The sequence below is a fragment of the Aquila chrysaetos genome, chromosome 18, assembly GCF_900496995.4.
Source record: "Aquila chrysaetos chrysaetos chromosome 18, bAquChr1.4, whole genome shotgun sequence".
Taxonomy (NCBI): Eukaryota; Metazoa; Chordata; class Aves; order Accipitriformes; family Accipitridae; genus Aquila; species Aquila chrysaetos.
Genome location: NC_044021.1, coordinates 710493 through 725793, shown reverse-complemented (window position 1 = coordinate 725793; position 15301 = coordinate 710493). Strand labels below are relative to the sequence as shown.

Below are 15301 nucleotides of genomic sequence, written 5' to 3'. Positions count from 1 at the left end.
ACACTGCATTGTTCCTGGCACAACCGGCTGGAATTGCAGCTTTTAGCCATGGATCATGGACAGACCTGAGGATTTAGAGAAAGAACTGCCCTTACACCTGCCCTCACCTTTGTAGAGAGTAAGACCATTGATATCACGTTTGTCCTGAAAAAGCACAACTGGGTAATAAAAAAGAGTAGTTTCCTGTGGGGTCATAGTTTTAGTGCAACTGTGGCCTCAGCATGGGGTACACTTCTGTGTGCATGCTACACTGTTTCTGTGTCTGCATCAAATTGTAATAACTGCGAAGAAAATAGCTTGTAATTAAGCAACTAGGGAGACAGCAGATGGATGCAGACAGATGGGAGCACACTAGGAAGCTATGAGACAATACTGGTCAGCATGACAAGCAATAGTCACAGCACACCATCAGCACAGTGTCTACAGTCTCAATGACAGTTATTGGTGAGTTTTAAGGGCATATTGGAAGGTAATACAGAAAACAGCTTTTTAGATGCTTCTGACAATCCTTTGCAAGGGTGTGGGGCAGAATGGAATAAAGGTGCTTGTCAGAAAACCTAAAAAATGTTTGAGAAGGTGGCAGGTTGCATGTGGAGGCTGGCATTATGTCCACTAATGCAGATGAAGGGAAGTGTGCATCTTACCTGTCTACCCAAAACCAGTAACGTGACAAAGAATATAAACAAAGAAATTGAGCCCATTGTCTTCAGGTCTTTCAGTATTCCTGGCCTATAAAATAAAAACATAAGTAAAGCAAGCTGCCTAAAAGTTAAAACAAAATTATTTTAGGACAAGAATAAAACTGCAATTCATACTACTTTCCAGTATGTAAACTAAGACCACTTAAATATGATATACTTTATTATTTGATGAAATACTATTATTTCCATAATGAAATTTTAATTAATTCTACTACATTCTGTGCAAATGTGCCTGCATTTTGAAGTCCAATACTAAGATGAGGATTTAGCAGAACTAATATCTTTGTTTGCTTACAAATGGAGAGCATTTGGTGCTTATTCTATACAGAATTCTGAACATTCTATATATTCCATATATTCTATACAGAAAAAAAGAGATTTTTTCTGCAATAACACTACTTCCATAATGGAGAGCTGGACCATATCCAGTGAACGTGAAGAAACGGAAACTAAAGCACCCAATTCCCAAGATGACTTTTCATCTCAGAATTACAGGAGGCACAAACTAGATCTTGTACAGAGTTTATTAAAATCTCTGTTTTGGGAAAAGACACCAGAGGTAATGGGAAACAATTCGCACTAGCACTCTCCTACTGATGCCACTGAAAGAAGAACCTTGATGAGAAATTTAGGAAGGAAAATACAAACATACAGCTTGACTGGCAAAACCAAGGCTGCCAGAAGCACATGCTAAATCTAACCTGTCACGTGGTATCATCACAGAGATATCCTTTCCACTAATGTAATGGAAACACAAAGACCTGGGCTTGTTTATTTAATCTTTAGATTTAAGTGCAAAGAAAACATGCACTTTTTGTTAATTCAGATCCTTTTCCACAGTTGTCTCTGTGTCCTAAAGAACTCAAGCAGTTTAGAGCACAGGAAAAAGGATACTGAAACTCTACTCTGAATATTCAGTTTTTCTGTTGTGGCATATGCACTGCACACTCAGCCTACATAGAAGAGAATCACCTTTTTCTTTTGAAAATGAGGTAGAAATTACATGTGTCCAAAAAACATTTTACACAGCAATACTTAGAGTAATAATTCTGGTCTTTTGTAATATCACCTATAACAAAGACTTCAGCAGTCTCACTGAAAATTTAACATACAAATTTGCAAGCACAGCAAAAAAACATCCAAAGTGTAAGTCTACTTTTTTTTCAATAGCTAAGACTGAATTTGTAAAGTTTTAAGACAATATACTAGTTCTGAGAAAGTTGATTTTCTTTGGCTTGCAGCAAATATGCTTTAACAGCCATAATTATATTCAGCCTTAGGCCTTAACAACCTTAATGATGACTTCTTCCTAATGTTCTTTATTACAAAAATGCAAATTAAACCATACTCTATTTGCTATAGTATGTTTATTTTATCCTAATGCTCTTAGGTGTGACATTAAATCATGTATTAATAGCAGCATGACAATGATTATAAACTGTGACTTACAGATTATGTAGCCAAACACATAAAAAAAAAATATCTGTTCCATGACTTAAGAATTGCCATAGGTAGTATTTAATTTCTATTAATTTCAGAAGGACTGGAATTATCCACCTACCTTCTAAGAGGTGCCATTGCATACATAAATTTGCTGTAGTCATCCAGCATGGGCCCGTGAGTGTGCAGAAGGATAACATTGTAGCCCACCAATGCAATCAACATTATCACCATTTTCAACTCATAATTTATCCTCAGGAAAACAGAACAGGAAATGAGCCCTAATATGCAGCTGTATATAAAATACTGGCAAAGAAAAATCAAATGGAAAATGTTTAGAATTTGGCTATTGAGTAGGAAATCATACATAATAAAATGCCCTGGCCAGTTTAAAACAAATTATTGACTGACCACTTAAGCACAGAATCTATCACAACATGTAAAGAATCAAAGTACCTGCAACATTATGACTTACAGATGGTCAGTAACAACCAGATGTCGGTATTTCCTAAAATAGACCCTATTTCTTACAAGGCTCCAACTCACCCAAAACTCAGTAGAATCCAGATTATGCACCTGATTTATGCTGCCTGATTTTCATCCTTTGTCACTTTTGACTTACTTGTCTTCAGTAGCGAGGAGTGCCTATACACAGGATACTGCTACTGGTGTTGAAGTCTAATGCAAGAGCCTACTGCCAGCAGACTGACAGAAGATTTATTCCTGTGCCACTGTATGGTTTTCACTCATGCTGGAGTTGAATAACTACCCAGTACGTATTAGTAGCATAAGGGTCAAGGTAAAAAGTCTAAAGATCTGAAAACAGTAATTTCATTGCCTATATTTGCAGTGTTTATAAACTGATGCAATACACACAGTTGTTATGAAGCTCATAGACATGTAATTTTACAAACTGTAGAAATATGGCTAAGACATGAAGAATATAAAATTATCAACATCCTTCTGTCAAATCCTCTTGATTTATGACTACATAAGAATACATTTAATTGTTAAAAAAAGCTTTTTATTTGCGATGTCATATATATCAGCAAAAATATCTATGGTTGAAGTTAAATTCCTGGAAAAATATTTTCTCTGGATACTTTCTGGAAATGGATTAGGGCATCAAAATTAATGCTAAAACAGAAATAATACATTCTCACTCGAAACATTATCTTGGTCCTTAGGATACAGCACCTTTGCCAAAGATGCTTCCTGAAAATTACAGTCCTGTACCTTGTATGGAAGTTACCTTTTCTGAAACTACAAAGCATTCTATTTCTACATATGCTATTTGCAGATTATTGTTGACTTGTTGATGGCAGTACTTTTGACAGAACCTGAATCACAGTATATTAATTTTGGAGGATCACTGAGAAGAATATTTTTCACTGTACCCATCAGACAGAATTGACCTGCCATCTGAATCTTTGCCGTTACTGTAATTTACTTGCAGATCTGCTTGAAATAAGAAATAGAAATAACGGCTGTTCAGAGTCACCAAAAATAAAACTCTGACGGCTGCATTCCACAGGAGGTCACACTCTGAATTCAGTGTTATGTAAAAGAAGCAGCATCCATTTTTCACTCTGTAAGGCATTCTACTCGTGAAATTAGTTTTCCAAAAAGAAACAAGCAAACAAAAGGCCGTCTTGAATCCACAACTGGATGCAGTTTGACAAAGACCAAGAAACTTCCAAGTGGAATAGACAGTCTCTGCTAGTGTTCCACAGGAATACATAGACTAGATTGAAAATTTCAGCTAAAATTTCAGACAAGGGTAAATGGATTAAAGAAGAGTGGCAGAGCCACACATTTAAGAATGTAGACTCCGATATTGTGTATTGCAATGCAAGATTCCAGTAAGCAACAAGCAGATCAGGAAATGAGTCTGTAGGCAACCCTGCTTGAACAGCCACACCAGGTTATGAAGCTTCTTTTTGAAGATGCCACCTTAAACTTTTTCCAGCTGTAACTTAAATATATTCAAGGCTATTGTTTCTGAGTGCTCAACACTGCAAACGGATTTTTCAGTTCCTGGAATGGAACTGAAGGAACTGAAATTTCACGCTTTTAATAAAAGAATTTGCGAGTTTAGCAGACGCTTAAAGTATTGTAGCTTGAATCCTTCTCTAATCCTTTCAGCTTTTCAGGCTAATGCAAAAAGGCTTGGAAAAAATCAGATGAGGAACTGCAAACCAAAATGCTTCAAAAGACGCACTGCAGAGGAAAGAAGGTAACTGGCATTCTAGCTAGCTTCTCAGAAGGATGCATGCAGCTTCCAAAAAAGCAGGCAAGACACTGGAAAATAGTAACATTTGGTGAAGGAACAGTCAAAGTAAGCATACAGAAAATCAAGACTGGTGGAATTACTGCCGTATGTGTGGCATGAGAGCTCTGGTCTTTGTCAAAGCACAAAAACTGCAAGCTGTCAAATAGCAGCCTGTCTCCTGGGCCAAGTGGTCTGCTCTCAGTTCATCAAATGAACATGAACTTTCCTACAGAGGAATTAATGTCCAGCTGGGAAAAAAATTACAGCTTTTGTGTGCAGGTATACTGTTTCTTAGTGAAGACCCGCTTCAGGCTTGTTCATCCTACACCTCTGTAAAACCTACTGAAGAACAAAAAGGGCTCAAATTACACAGACGTTGAGGCTTTTTCCAAGGCAGAGAGTTGCAGGGACACCAATCCTTTGTAGTGACCCTGACCAGAAGATCACCGCAGACTGAAGAGTTAGCGACACTCACCGCAGCGCAGCTGGGCGGGCGCAGGTCCGTGCTGTGCTCTGCGCGTCCCTTGGCTGTGGGACGACCTCAGCCAGCTCAGCCAAATTCCTGCAGCCAAGGAGCCTGCAGGCAGCTCCTGCTGGGTAGCGGCGGTTACGCCACCTCTGCAGCCTCGACTTTATCTAACAGTGCCCATTGCATTTGGTCTCTTCTCTTAAATTTTAAGACCTACAGTTCTGTGATTACAAAGATCTTTACTAAAGTATAAAGGGATTCTACTCCAATATGTCTATGGAGAAAAACTTGAGAAGAAAGTCATTGTGGAATTCCCTAGTCAAATAAAGTGTATTCTAGAATTGCATCTTTTAGAAGTTAGTATTATGACTTTTATTTAACATGTGGAGGTGGCAGCACTGATACCACATTGCATTTTATCACAGGAAGAGATACGCATCACTTGAAATCTCCCAGGCCTAACTCCTATTACATGGAAACTACAAAAGCATCATCGCAAAACTAAACAATAACTAAACACAAGCAAAGTCCCTAAAACTTACTGTGTAATCTTTCCTAAGTCTTTAAAAAGAGCAAAAAAGCAAGCAATACAACTCAGAAAAGTTATTTTGGGGGGTCGAAGAGGGAAAGAATCAATCAGTTTGCTTCAAAATGAACTAAATTCTACTGGGGCTGAAGTAATTAAAAAATCCCATATTCACTCATTTTAGATGACATAGTCAATAGATCTGTCAGGTCCACTATCATAAATCACAAGAAGTTTATCTGCATGAATACAGCTTAAAGCTAACACACAGATTCAGAAGACTGAATTTTTAATTTAAGGAAACAAACATTTGTCAGTTAAGTATTCAATATTTCATTCAGTAAAGAGAGAAGAATTTTATTTCTAGTTTTTGGGGTTTTTTTTAAATTGAAAGTAGTAACTCAAAAGGAATTTGTAGCTTTTTCAAGCTAGAAGTTATGCAGTGCCTGAGGATGAAAATGATATGAATTTGAGAGATGTTTAATAAAAAAATGAGGGAAAAAGTATTTAAAAACTTTAGCCAACCTAACCTTTTCCTTTATTATTATCAGAATTGACATTTTAACATAAATTTTGTGCCAATTCATCAAAGTTTCTTTAATGAAAGAATGCATTTTAATAGTTTAAAGTCTATAAACCACTAATTGTTAGAAATGTGCCAATCACATGAAGAGCTGACAAACATCCTAGTTATACATGAGAAAACAAAGGAAAAAGACACACAAAGATTTTTTTTTAAGAACAGCAGATTGAATCTTAATAATAAGTATCATTTATGAAAACTGTATCCTTCAGATGCTTTTTGGAGAACTTACTGGTAAAAAAGAAAGCAAAATACCTTTCAAGATGTTTAAAATTCTAACAAGTAATATAAAAAAGATTACTAGAAAACCTGCTAACTAAAAAAGCAAACAAATATAAATTATCTTTGGAACAATTTATTTCTATGTGCTTGTGAGTGCCAACATATGCAGAGGCTGCGAGGAGGACTCCATCATTTCTTGGACAACAAGGATAACTTGATGTCAGGGCCATCAAGTATTTAGTTAGCTAAATTTGAAAAAGAGTGAATAGCTGTTTCATGTAAAACATACTGGTCTCATCAATTCTGCATAGAGATAAAATTATCTCCCTTCTCCTCTTGCTGCCGCCTGCTTATTCATCCAAAGACTGTTGATCTATTTCGGCACAATATACAGCTTGTTATGTTCAACAAAGGTCTTTTGTAATCCCTTTAAGAATGACTGCTCCCTAGGATACAGATCCCATTTTTGCAGGAATGTCCTCCTCCCTCTTCTTGCATGTGCCGCTGTGCTTTTGTTCACACTAAGACATCTGCTTCACATCAGTTCAGATCTTTTAAACAGCTAATATAGTGGTACACGAGTGTTGGATTTCCCCCCTCCCACCCCACCTCTTAATCAAATATGCAATGACAGAAATGTGACGATCACAGATTTCACATTTACTGCCAGGTCAATGATGGAAGTGGTGAATATTTTCAGGTCTACCACTGGTCCTTGTGAAACCTGTCTGCAGACCGACCTGGCTTGCTTACTGACAGCAATGTGGAGCTTTCAGTGCACAGTCTGCTTTGCAGTTGCTGTGTGTTCTCCTGGTATCTCGTAACACCCATTTGTTGGCATGGGTGAGCTACGCTTCTTAGTTATTAGACTGTTTCCTGCTTTTTAATCTGACATTCATTAAAACCTCTATTTTCAGAAGTACTAACCTCCTCTAACTTCCCACTTCCTTCAAATGCAGTTGCAGATGACTGAAAAAACATTAAGCTTTTGCTGCAGTCTTAAAAACTGGTGGGTGTTTAACTTCAAGCAGATACAGCAACAGCCAATTTACTGTAATTGTTGTAAACAAACAAAGAAATGTAAAATGAACTTACCGGTAGGAAAAAACAGTTGTTTTGTATACACCACCGTGTCTGATTACTTGAATTAGGAAAACTTGCATTTGATGAATTAAGAACTGAGGGGAAAGCTTTCACAGCATTATCCAGGAAAAACTAGAGAAAAAACAACATATAATCCATTACCTTGTTAGCTGTTTAAGGTCAAAATAGAGAAGAGAAATGAAGAAGTGGAGAAAGCCTTGCCAGTAATCATTTAACTTTGGTATTTCACTGCAAATTGAAATAGAAAAGGGAAAATGACATCACTTGATTAGTTGTTCCTGCTGAGACAAAAACAACTTTGTTAACTTCCATCTGACACTTTCCATTTGAATAAAAGACCAAAGGCTCTTTGTTATGTTACTTTCATATATCAGAAGCTCAGACACACGAGAGATGATGAAATAAATTCAACATGAATAATCCCCGGGTTTACCTCAACTGAACCTCCTATTTAAACACAGGAAGAATTAAAGAAAGAATAAGAAGTCTTTGCTGAAGTTGGTTTACACAGACGTAATCCTTCTTATAGTAAAAATGACAATAAGATTGGTACTAATGTTATTGAAACAGAAGAATGGAACCAGTATCTCCTGGGTCATCAAATTTAGCCAGTTGATGTCACGGGTAACCACCACCATAGAGTACCCTTTGATGTACTGACCCAGTGCTTTCTTCATAAGTTCTATTTGTGAATACGTTAATTCCACTGCTTTGAATCTCACCACTTAAACTGTTTCTGAGTTTAACCAGTATTCATGGCCAGCTCCCGTTTTTTTTCTTCTTGTGCTAATCTCATCCTTTAGCTTTCAGATAGCTCCTTTCTCTCCCTAGTATTTATATTGCCAATACTTAATGCCATCTCAGCCTTCACTATGCTCAGCAATCTATGTTTTTCTAGTTTCTTCCCAGAAAACAAGCTCTTCATTCCTCTGATCATTCTAGTAGTCACCCTCTGTACACACCTCTTTCAATTCAACCTTCTGGGTGACTAAAACTGTAAACACACTTCCCAGATTTTATCAGTGAGTTGTGCAATAGCATTAATACTAATTCTACAGAAAATATGTTTTCATACATCCTAGAATGACAGCTCCGTTGCTCACAGCTATAAAACCTTAGTAACTCACCATACCTCATGCAAGTGGGGCTCAGACAGATCATGAAGTTACAGCAGCTTAACGCATTGCTGCACACTGACATAATCCCAACACCTAACAACATGCTCAGCAAATGTGAGGTAGTTTTCCTTCGCTGGGGCTCACTTAGCTAAATGTGGTTTATACTTACCATGAGTTAAGAGCAGTCACATGGGTGGTTATTGTCATTCAGCTGAGTTGTCATTAAACCCACATAAATAATCAAAATCCTGAAATCATGGCATCTCTACCTGATGATCTTCCAACTTTTATCAGAATTTCTTGTCATTGGTCTGTCAGGCCAACCATAATCTTGCACTCTGTACTAAATTTCATCCTAGTTGTTTTACTCCAATCCTCAGCTGACTTCTTCCTTTCCAAAATCCCAAGCCTCCCCTCACAGACATTGCCTGTCACCTTAATTTCATCAGCGAATTTCTCAGTCCCTCTCATATGCTCTATATGAAAATCCACAGTGGGCTGACTGTTGCAGAGCTCCACAGGTTGCCTCCTTCTCACCCGTTGTTCTCTGCACGTAGCCAGTTTGTAACCCACCTCTAAGTTCTTTTCCCATTCCCATCTTTACCTACTGCCCCAGAGAAAAACTGCTCAGTTCACTCAGAGTAACCAAATCCGGATCAAAATGGTTTATTGATTTCCTTACTAACACTAGATCTGGTCAGCCATAGCTCTCTGTAGACATGTCCTGAAAACTTCCAAGGATGGAGACTCCACAACCCCCCTCGGCAGTTTTTCCCAGCGCTGTACTACCTGCACAGTGCCTTTTTTTTTTTAAAGACTATCCAACCTGCCAGGCTACCATGCGTGGTCAGTGCCCCTGTCTACGTTTTGTGGCGCTGCTGAGAAGAGTTTGAAACCAGTATCAGCGTAACACCCCTTCAGCAGAAGCAGGACCGGTTACGTGCTCATGAGGGTGATCAATATGCCACCTGTTACCAAGGCTGCTTTATAAGAAGTTGGCACGACCTGTGTGTGGAGTAACACGCAGAATGGGCTCACCTTTGTTTGTTTGCACTTTCAGGTTGTCTCCCTTCACAAACACGCTGCTCTGACTGTTTATGTGCAACCGCACATAATTAACCCGCAGTCAGTGAACTATACATTCAGGATCAGTATCAGTAATACGACAGATAAGTCACAATACCAGACCATACAAAATGTTAATAAACACCTACACATTTTGAAACATCCTTCTGTAACCGATCCCGAAGAGCTCTAATCAGGCACAGACGCAGAACTCTAAAGGCTGTGTGGGTTAAACACACACCCTCCCACTTCTGGGAGTGGGGGTTACCCTACTTGCGCAGGAGAGGTAGGTGCTCTAGCTTTATGGGTACCCGTGCTGCTCTGCACAACCTGCAGATGCCCGAGCTGGTGAGAAAGCGCCGGGCGAGCTCCTGCGCGGGGACAAAGCCGAGGCGCGGGTCCCTGCGGGTGCTCCGCGCTGTCGCCCCACCACCGCAGAGCAGCAGCTCACAGCCTCCTGTCCCGTGGGGAGCCGGCTCCCGCTGCCCGAGGCGCGATGCCGGAGGAGTGACTTAGGGCACTGCCGCACCACGGTTTGGCCGGCAGCTCGTTCCACTCGTAGGTCCCGGCCTCCTGTTACCGATCTCCATGCTGCTTTTATACTTTTTTCCACACTGTTTCCTACTTTGCTTCAAATTCCCTTTGAAGTGCCTTGGTTTCTGTTTAACCCAGCTGATGCTGGACTTCCTCTTTAACAGGAACCGTTCGGGGCAAATGCCCTCCAGACAGCTTTTTAAAGCATTTAATCCCCCTCCCTGTCCCCAACTATTTACACTGACATTCTCATCTTAATAGGTGTTGTTAACCAGGTCATTTGCCAAGGGTGGGCAAAGAGAGTCTCCACATCCCACTAACAGTGCATTTACTTTTTTTGCTAGTATGAAATAACTGTATTTAGTTTCAGAATCCCATCCCACACACGTCCACAGAGTAAAGGATTATGTACCACGAACTCAAACACAATTATATTATATATACATATATATGTATATATATTATACCCATTCATTTCTGTTAAAGCATTTTAATTTTGTTTTTGAGGTTTGTACAGGGCATCTCTGACCTATAAAAGTTACCTGTATACACAGAATGCTATATGAAATGTGGCGTATCTGTGAATACATAAATAAACACAGAAAGCCAAAAAAAAAGGATATGGCAATGTTGTCATCTCCCATGAGCCAAACAACACTTATTTCTGAATGATGTGTTTGTACTTGTCTTTCTTGTCTCTCATCAGTTACCTACATCTGCTATCACGCTTCAGAGATATATATTGTTCTTCAACATAGTATTTTTTTGTAAGAGACAGCTCAGTCCTACTAAGCAGTCACACCTACTCAAATGACTCAAATGAAAGCAATATTTTTTATGAATACCAATGTTTGCCAGGGAACATCTGAGCACACTACCATTAAATTCTCATTTTAACTTCATATATTCTAACAGCTTTTTCTCCTCTTGTGTTCATATAATCTGCAATCTTCGGTTGTGAGTTTTTTGCCTCACACAAGGACAATACCTGCTGTGCTGCTATTTCTTTCAACAGGAACCATGTGGTGACAGACCCTCCCCCCACAACATGGGATAAGCAAGTTTCTGCATTTCGCTTGTTATCTGACCAAGAATCTGCACAAGACTACCTAATACACTAGGTTAGACCTTACTAAGAACAAAGCCAACTTTCTGACTAAGGTACTTTCAACCCTTCTGTACAATCCACAAGGCACCAGAACTAAGGCTTCACAATGAACATGGTCCAACATCCTGTAAACGTGGCCAAGTCGGATGGGTGGTATCTCACCTTACTAAGCAAGTGGGCTTGCTGATTTCCATGTTAATGTGCATAAAATAGCATCCTACTGAGAAGAAGGAAAGGTGGCAAAATTTAATATTAAGTGCACTAATCAAATGCACATTGAATTAAACAATTATGGAGTAAACAATAAAACGTGCAAAGTTTCAATAGTTACTGTGTGAATGGGTTGACCCCTTGATAAGTGCGCAGGAGGGAGAGAGCTGGGAAATACCCCTCCATTGAACTACGGAATCATAAGAGTAAAAGGCAAAATTAATTGATTCAAGTACCACACATAGTTCAAGTGTGGTCATCAGCCTGTGGTAGCACGATGTCATGCAGTAGCCATCTGTAAAGACAAATACTACTATCATCTTCTATGCAAAAAGAAAGCATAGGCTTCCCTCAGAACACTAACAAGCGTGCTCTCGCACACGAGAGAGAAACCCCGCAGACCACGGGTAAGCTCTTTAGGAAGTAGGTGCTCCAGGAACAGCGGTTCCAGAGCAGAGCTGTGCTTAACACGTAAGTAGCAAAAACAAAGGTCTGGCGTGCTACCAAAAAATGCAGCTCAACCGAATTTACAGCTTACGTTTAATTTGATCCCTTCACTGTTTTCTCTTCTTTATTATACAAAATTACACTGGAAATGGACTACAAAGACGAGTATAAAAACCATCTTTGTCACTGTCCCTCTCTCTCCCTACTACCTCCTTGCCTGATATGAACACGCAACTATAAATTAATTTTCCACTGTTCCAGAAGAGCTATGCAATCTCCTCAAGACACAATGGTCTACAGTTTTTATAGTGTTGTTGTAAACAAAGTTGTTCATGTTTGTGCCCTACTCTTTTGTTCAGCAAAAGACAGAGTGAGAAGAGTATACTTTTAAGTATAGCAGAAGCATGCAGGTCTGGTATCAGGTTGAACTAGAGGATTTGTATTTCTCCTAAAACAAAAAAAATGAAGTAATGATGTTTTTGTTCAGCATTGCTCTTTTGTTTGAACCTCTAAGTCAAACATGCAGGACTCCTCTTGTTAATTATAAATTTTTCTACCAACTCTCCAAATATCCGTGTGGCTGAGGAGAACATTCTTCTCAAAATGTGTATCACTGCTTCATTTGAAGAATGGTAGTTGTTCTGATAGCCGAGTCAGGAATTTATCCCCAGACCCCCACATGAATGCCCCAAGAATAATACAGAGAATCACAAATTCTGGTATCATTCCTCATCTTCACAAACTCATAAGCAGAAGTTTAAGGAGAGCCTGGAACGCTAAGTACTTACGTAGATTATTAAGGATTTTTTGAGTAAATAAGAGGGTGATGCTGAGACATCAGTAAGTTGGAAAAGGATGATGAAGATCCAGAGAGTACTGCACTGCACTGAATACAATTTTTAGAGCATTTTGTCTCTGGGTTTGTACAAGACTTCTTAGCTACCAAATGCTCATGTATCTGCGTTATTTGGTGTCCTGTGGTGTGTCTCTTGTTAAAAGTCAAACTTACCAAACTCAAGTTGTTTGATAATTTCATTTCATTTTTAATAAAAGTTTGTGTGCTAAGTGAAAATGCATAATTATCTATGTGTCCCCATGTATTCAAGTCCCAGCCTCCCTGCAGAGGCAATATGCAGTGGCAAGCAACTGCCTTGTTCAAAGCTCCCAGCAGCATTTTGTAAGGGAGACGACGAGCCTGCTGGGCCTTTACAGACTCACATACCATCATGGTCTTTGACACATATGGAGTGACGTTCACTTATGTGGGTTCATCTTTGCTGGACTGTGGAGCAAACGATCGTGTGACAGCACGACTCTTATCTCTCCCTACGCACTTGAATGACACCAGAACTGCTGTAAACATTATTTCAGGACAGTTCAAGCCAAGTGCTTGCTATCTCACCTGCTAGTGCATCTGCGCTAGTCCAGTGTACCGAGACTGATACTGATTTTAGTAAGTTTCTAAAATTCTATCTGTAACGGATTTGTGATGGGGCCCTGCATGTACCACTTAAATGACATGACTGCAGCTGTGCATTCCCCTTTCTCCTTCCAACTCCTCAGCCAGGTCAAGCTCTAGGCAGTGTTGGTTTATTCTTCTTAAAAGAAATGCATTAGGCACCCTCCAAAATAGGGTCTTCAATGTGCTAGTCACTGTAGGGACATATAACTACAGCGTATCTGCCAAAGAGCTTGCCTATATAAAAATGCAGCACTGAACAAGGTCAGCAACTGTATTAAGAGAGTTAGCTACACTAAAAGGAAGGTAAATTAAATAAACCAACTTTCTACTATGAGACTGGAAGCAGGTTTGCTTAATTGTTTGTCATTATTAAAACACAGGATAACAGCCATGACTAGAGGGAGAACAATATGGGGCCAATACTTGCATAATTTATGGCAGCTCACGCTCATAGACATACATTAAACAATGGAGCAGAAATACTCAAACCTCTCTGTCAGTCTTCACATTTCTAAAGACATGTTCTTTCAAAGGAGATAGTCCAGTTGTTCAAAATTCACTGGACGACAGACAGGAAAGCAAGTAACATCCTGACTCTGAAAGCTGGTAGTCAGGGCACCTTCCTGGGACATTATAGCCCTGAGAACCTGTTGCTGTGCCAAGAACCATTCATGCAGTTGATGCAGAAGCCACTGAAGCGAAGAGCTCTTCCAGAGCTCTTTCATCGTGCCACTTTTACTGAGATCACATGAATCCCAGAGGATGGTGAGGCACAATCATTTGATGTATCATATACCATCATTCATTTAGCTTCCAAGAGTTGACCTTGTGCAGCCATGCAGTCCCATTGTCTCTCCGAGATGTCTGGATTGTTCCCTGCAATACACTTTCTCATGTTCTGTTTAATGCAGGTCAGCTTGGAAAAAAAGTCTTCCTCAGCCATTGATTGTTGCCCTACTCTGTATAGCAGATCTAATGCTCAATGGAAGCAGCATTAGTCACCCTCTCCCTTCAGCTAAGAAGTATTTGATGCTTATGTCACATTAGCTGTTTTTTAACTTCCCTCCACTGATCATGACTATATACCTCTCAAACGTGAAGACTAGATTCAGATGCCTGCTGAAACAACTAATTTGAAATAAAATTGCACCCCCACTCTTTTCTAATGTCCCTTGACCATAAAGACTGAGCTTTATTTGACATTTTGGTCTTAATTATGATTTATTAGGTGTAGGATGGTTAGACGCTTTTTATCTCTATGAAATCTTAATGGCTACATTTTGCCTTCTTCTTCTGAAAGAGTTCATGGAAATAAATGCAGTTAATGGACTCTGCTATTAAGTACATGTTGCTTGGAGATATAATAATGATACTTCAGAGTCTCTCCCACAATTTGCTATTAATATTAAGGAAATGCAAATTTCACAATCACATTTAAAGTCATTTTTGCTAGTCAAACTATTAAGGTTTATTTTCAAGGTGGGAATTGTACTTAAAATTATCATCTCATGAATATCATGGAACATGATTATTTGTAATACTGCAGTCATTACCGGTAAGGCACAAAGGCTTTAAAATACAGCCTATTAAGTTTTACTGTAACATTCAGTCCACACAAAAGTGGACTTGAACCAATAAAATCAAAAACTTTTTCTAAAAATGATGTACTGAACAACTTCTTTTTTGCTAAAATGTCTTTTACTAGTTGAAGGCCAAATTTGAAGTGGGCTGTACACAATAGTATAACTTCAGTCTAAGAAAAAACAGTTCCTGACCATATCTTCTTTTACACTTTTTAACTTAATAAATAACCATACGGTTGCATGAACTCTAACCCAAAGTATACTTTAAACCCAAGTAGGTTATTTCATTTCTTCTTATACATTTATAGAGTTCAAAATAAGACAAAGTCTAATCTGACCTACATTTTACAAGCTACTCCATCTCTGGGTTTTGTCCTGTAGTATGCCAAGTAACTTTTGCTTGGCTAAAGGTTATCGTTCATAAAGGCATACAGTCTTCAGCTACAAGGACAAGAAG

The 15301-nt window shown here is 39.0% G+C and overlaps 1 protein-coding gene across 2 annotated transcripts in view; it reads right to left on the bottom strand.

Moving 5' to 3' along the window:
* The window catches only part of ADCY2 (adenylate cyclase 2), a 216699-nt gene that overhangs the window by 21489 nt on the left and 179909 nt on the right, over nt 1-15301 (bottom strand). For both annotated transcript variants that reach the window (XM_030041979.2, XM_030041980.2), the window contains 3 exons: nt 7309-7428; nt 2263-2447; nt 645-729 (listed from right to left, as the gene is read on the bottom strand). In XM_030041979.2, coding sequence (XP_029897839.1) covers nt 645-729; nt 2263-2447; nt 7309-7428 — 390 coding nt within the window. The remainder of the gene's footprint in view (nt 1-644; nt 730-2262; nt 2448-7308; nt 7429-15301) is intronic.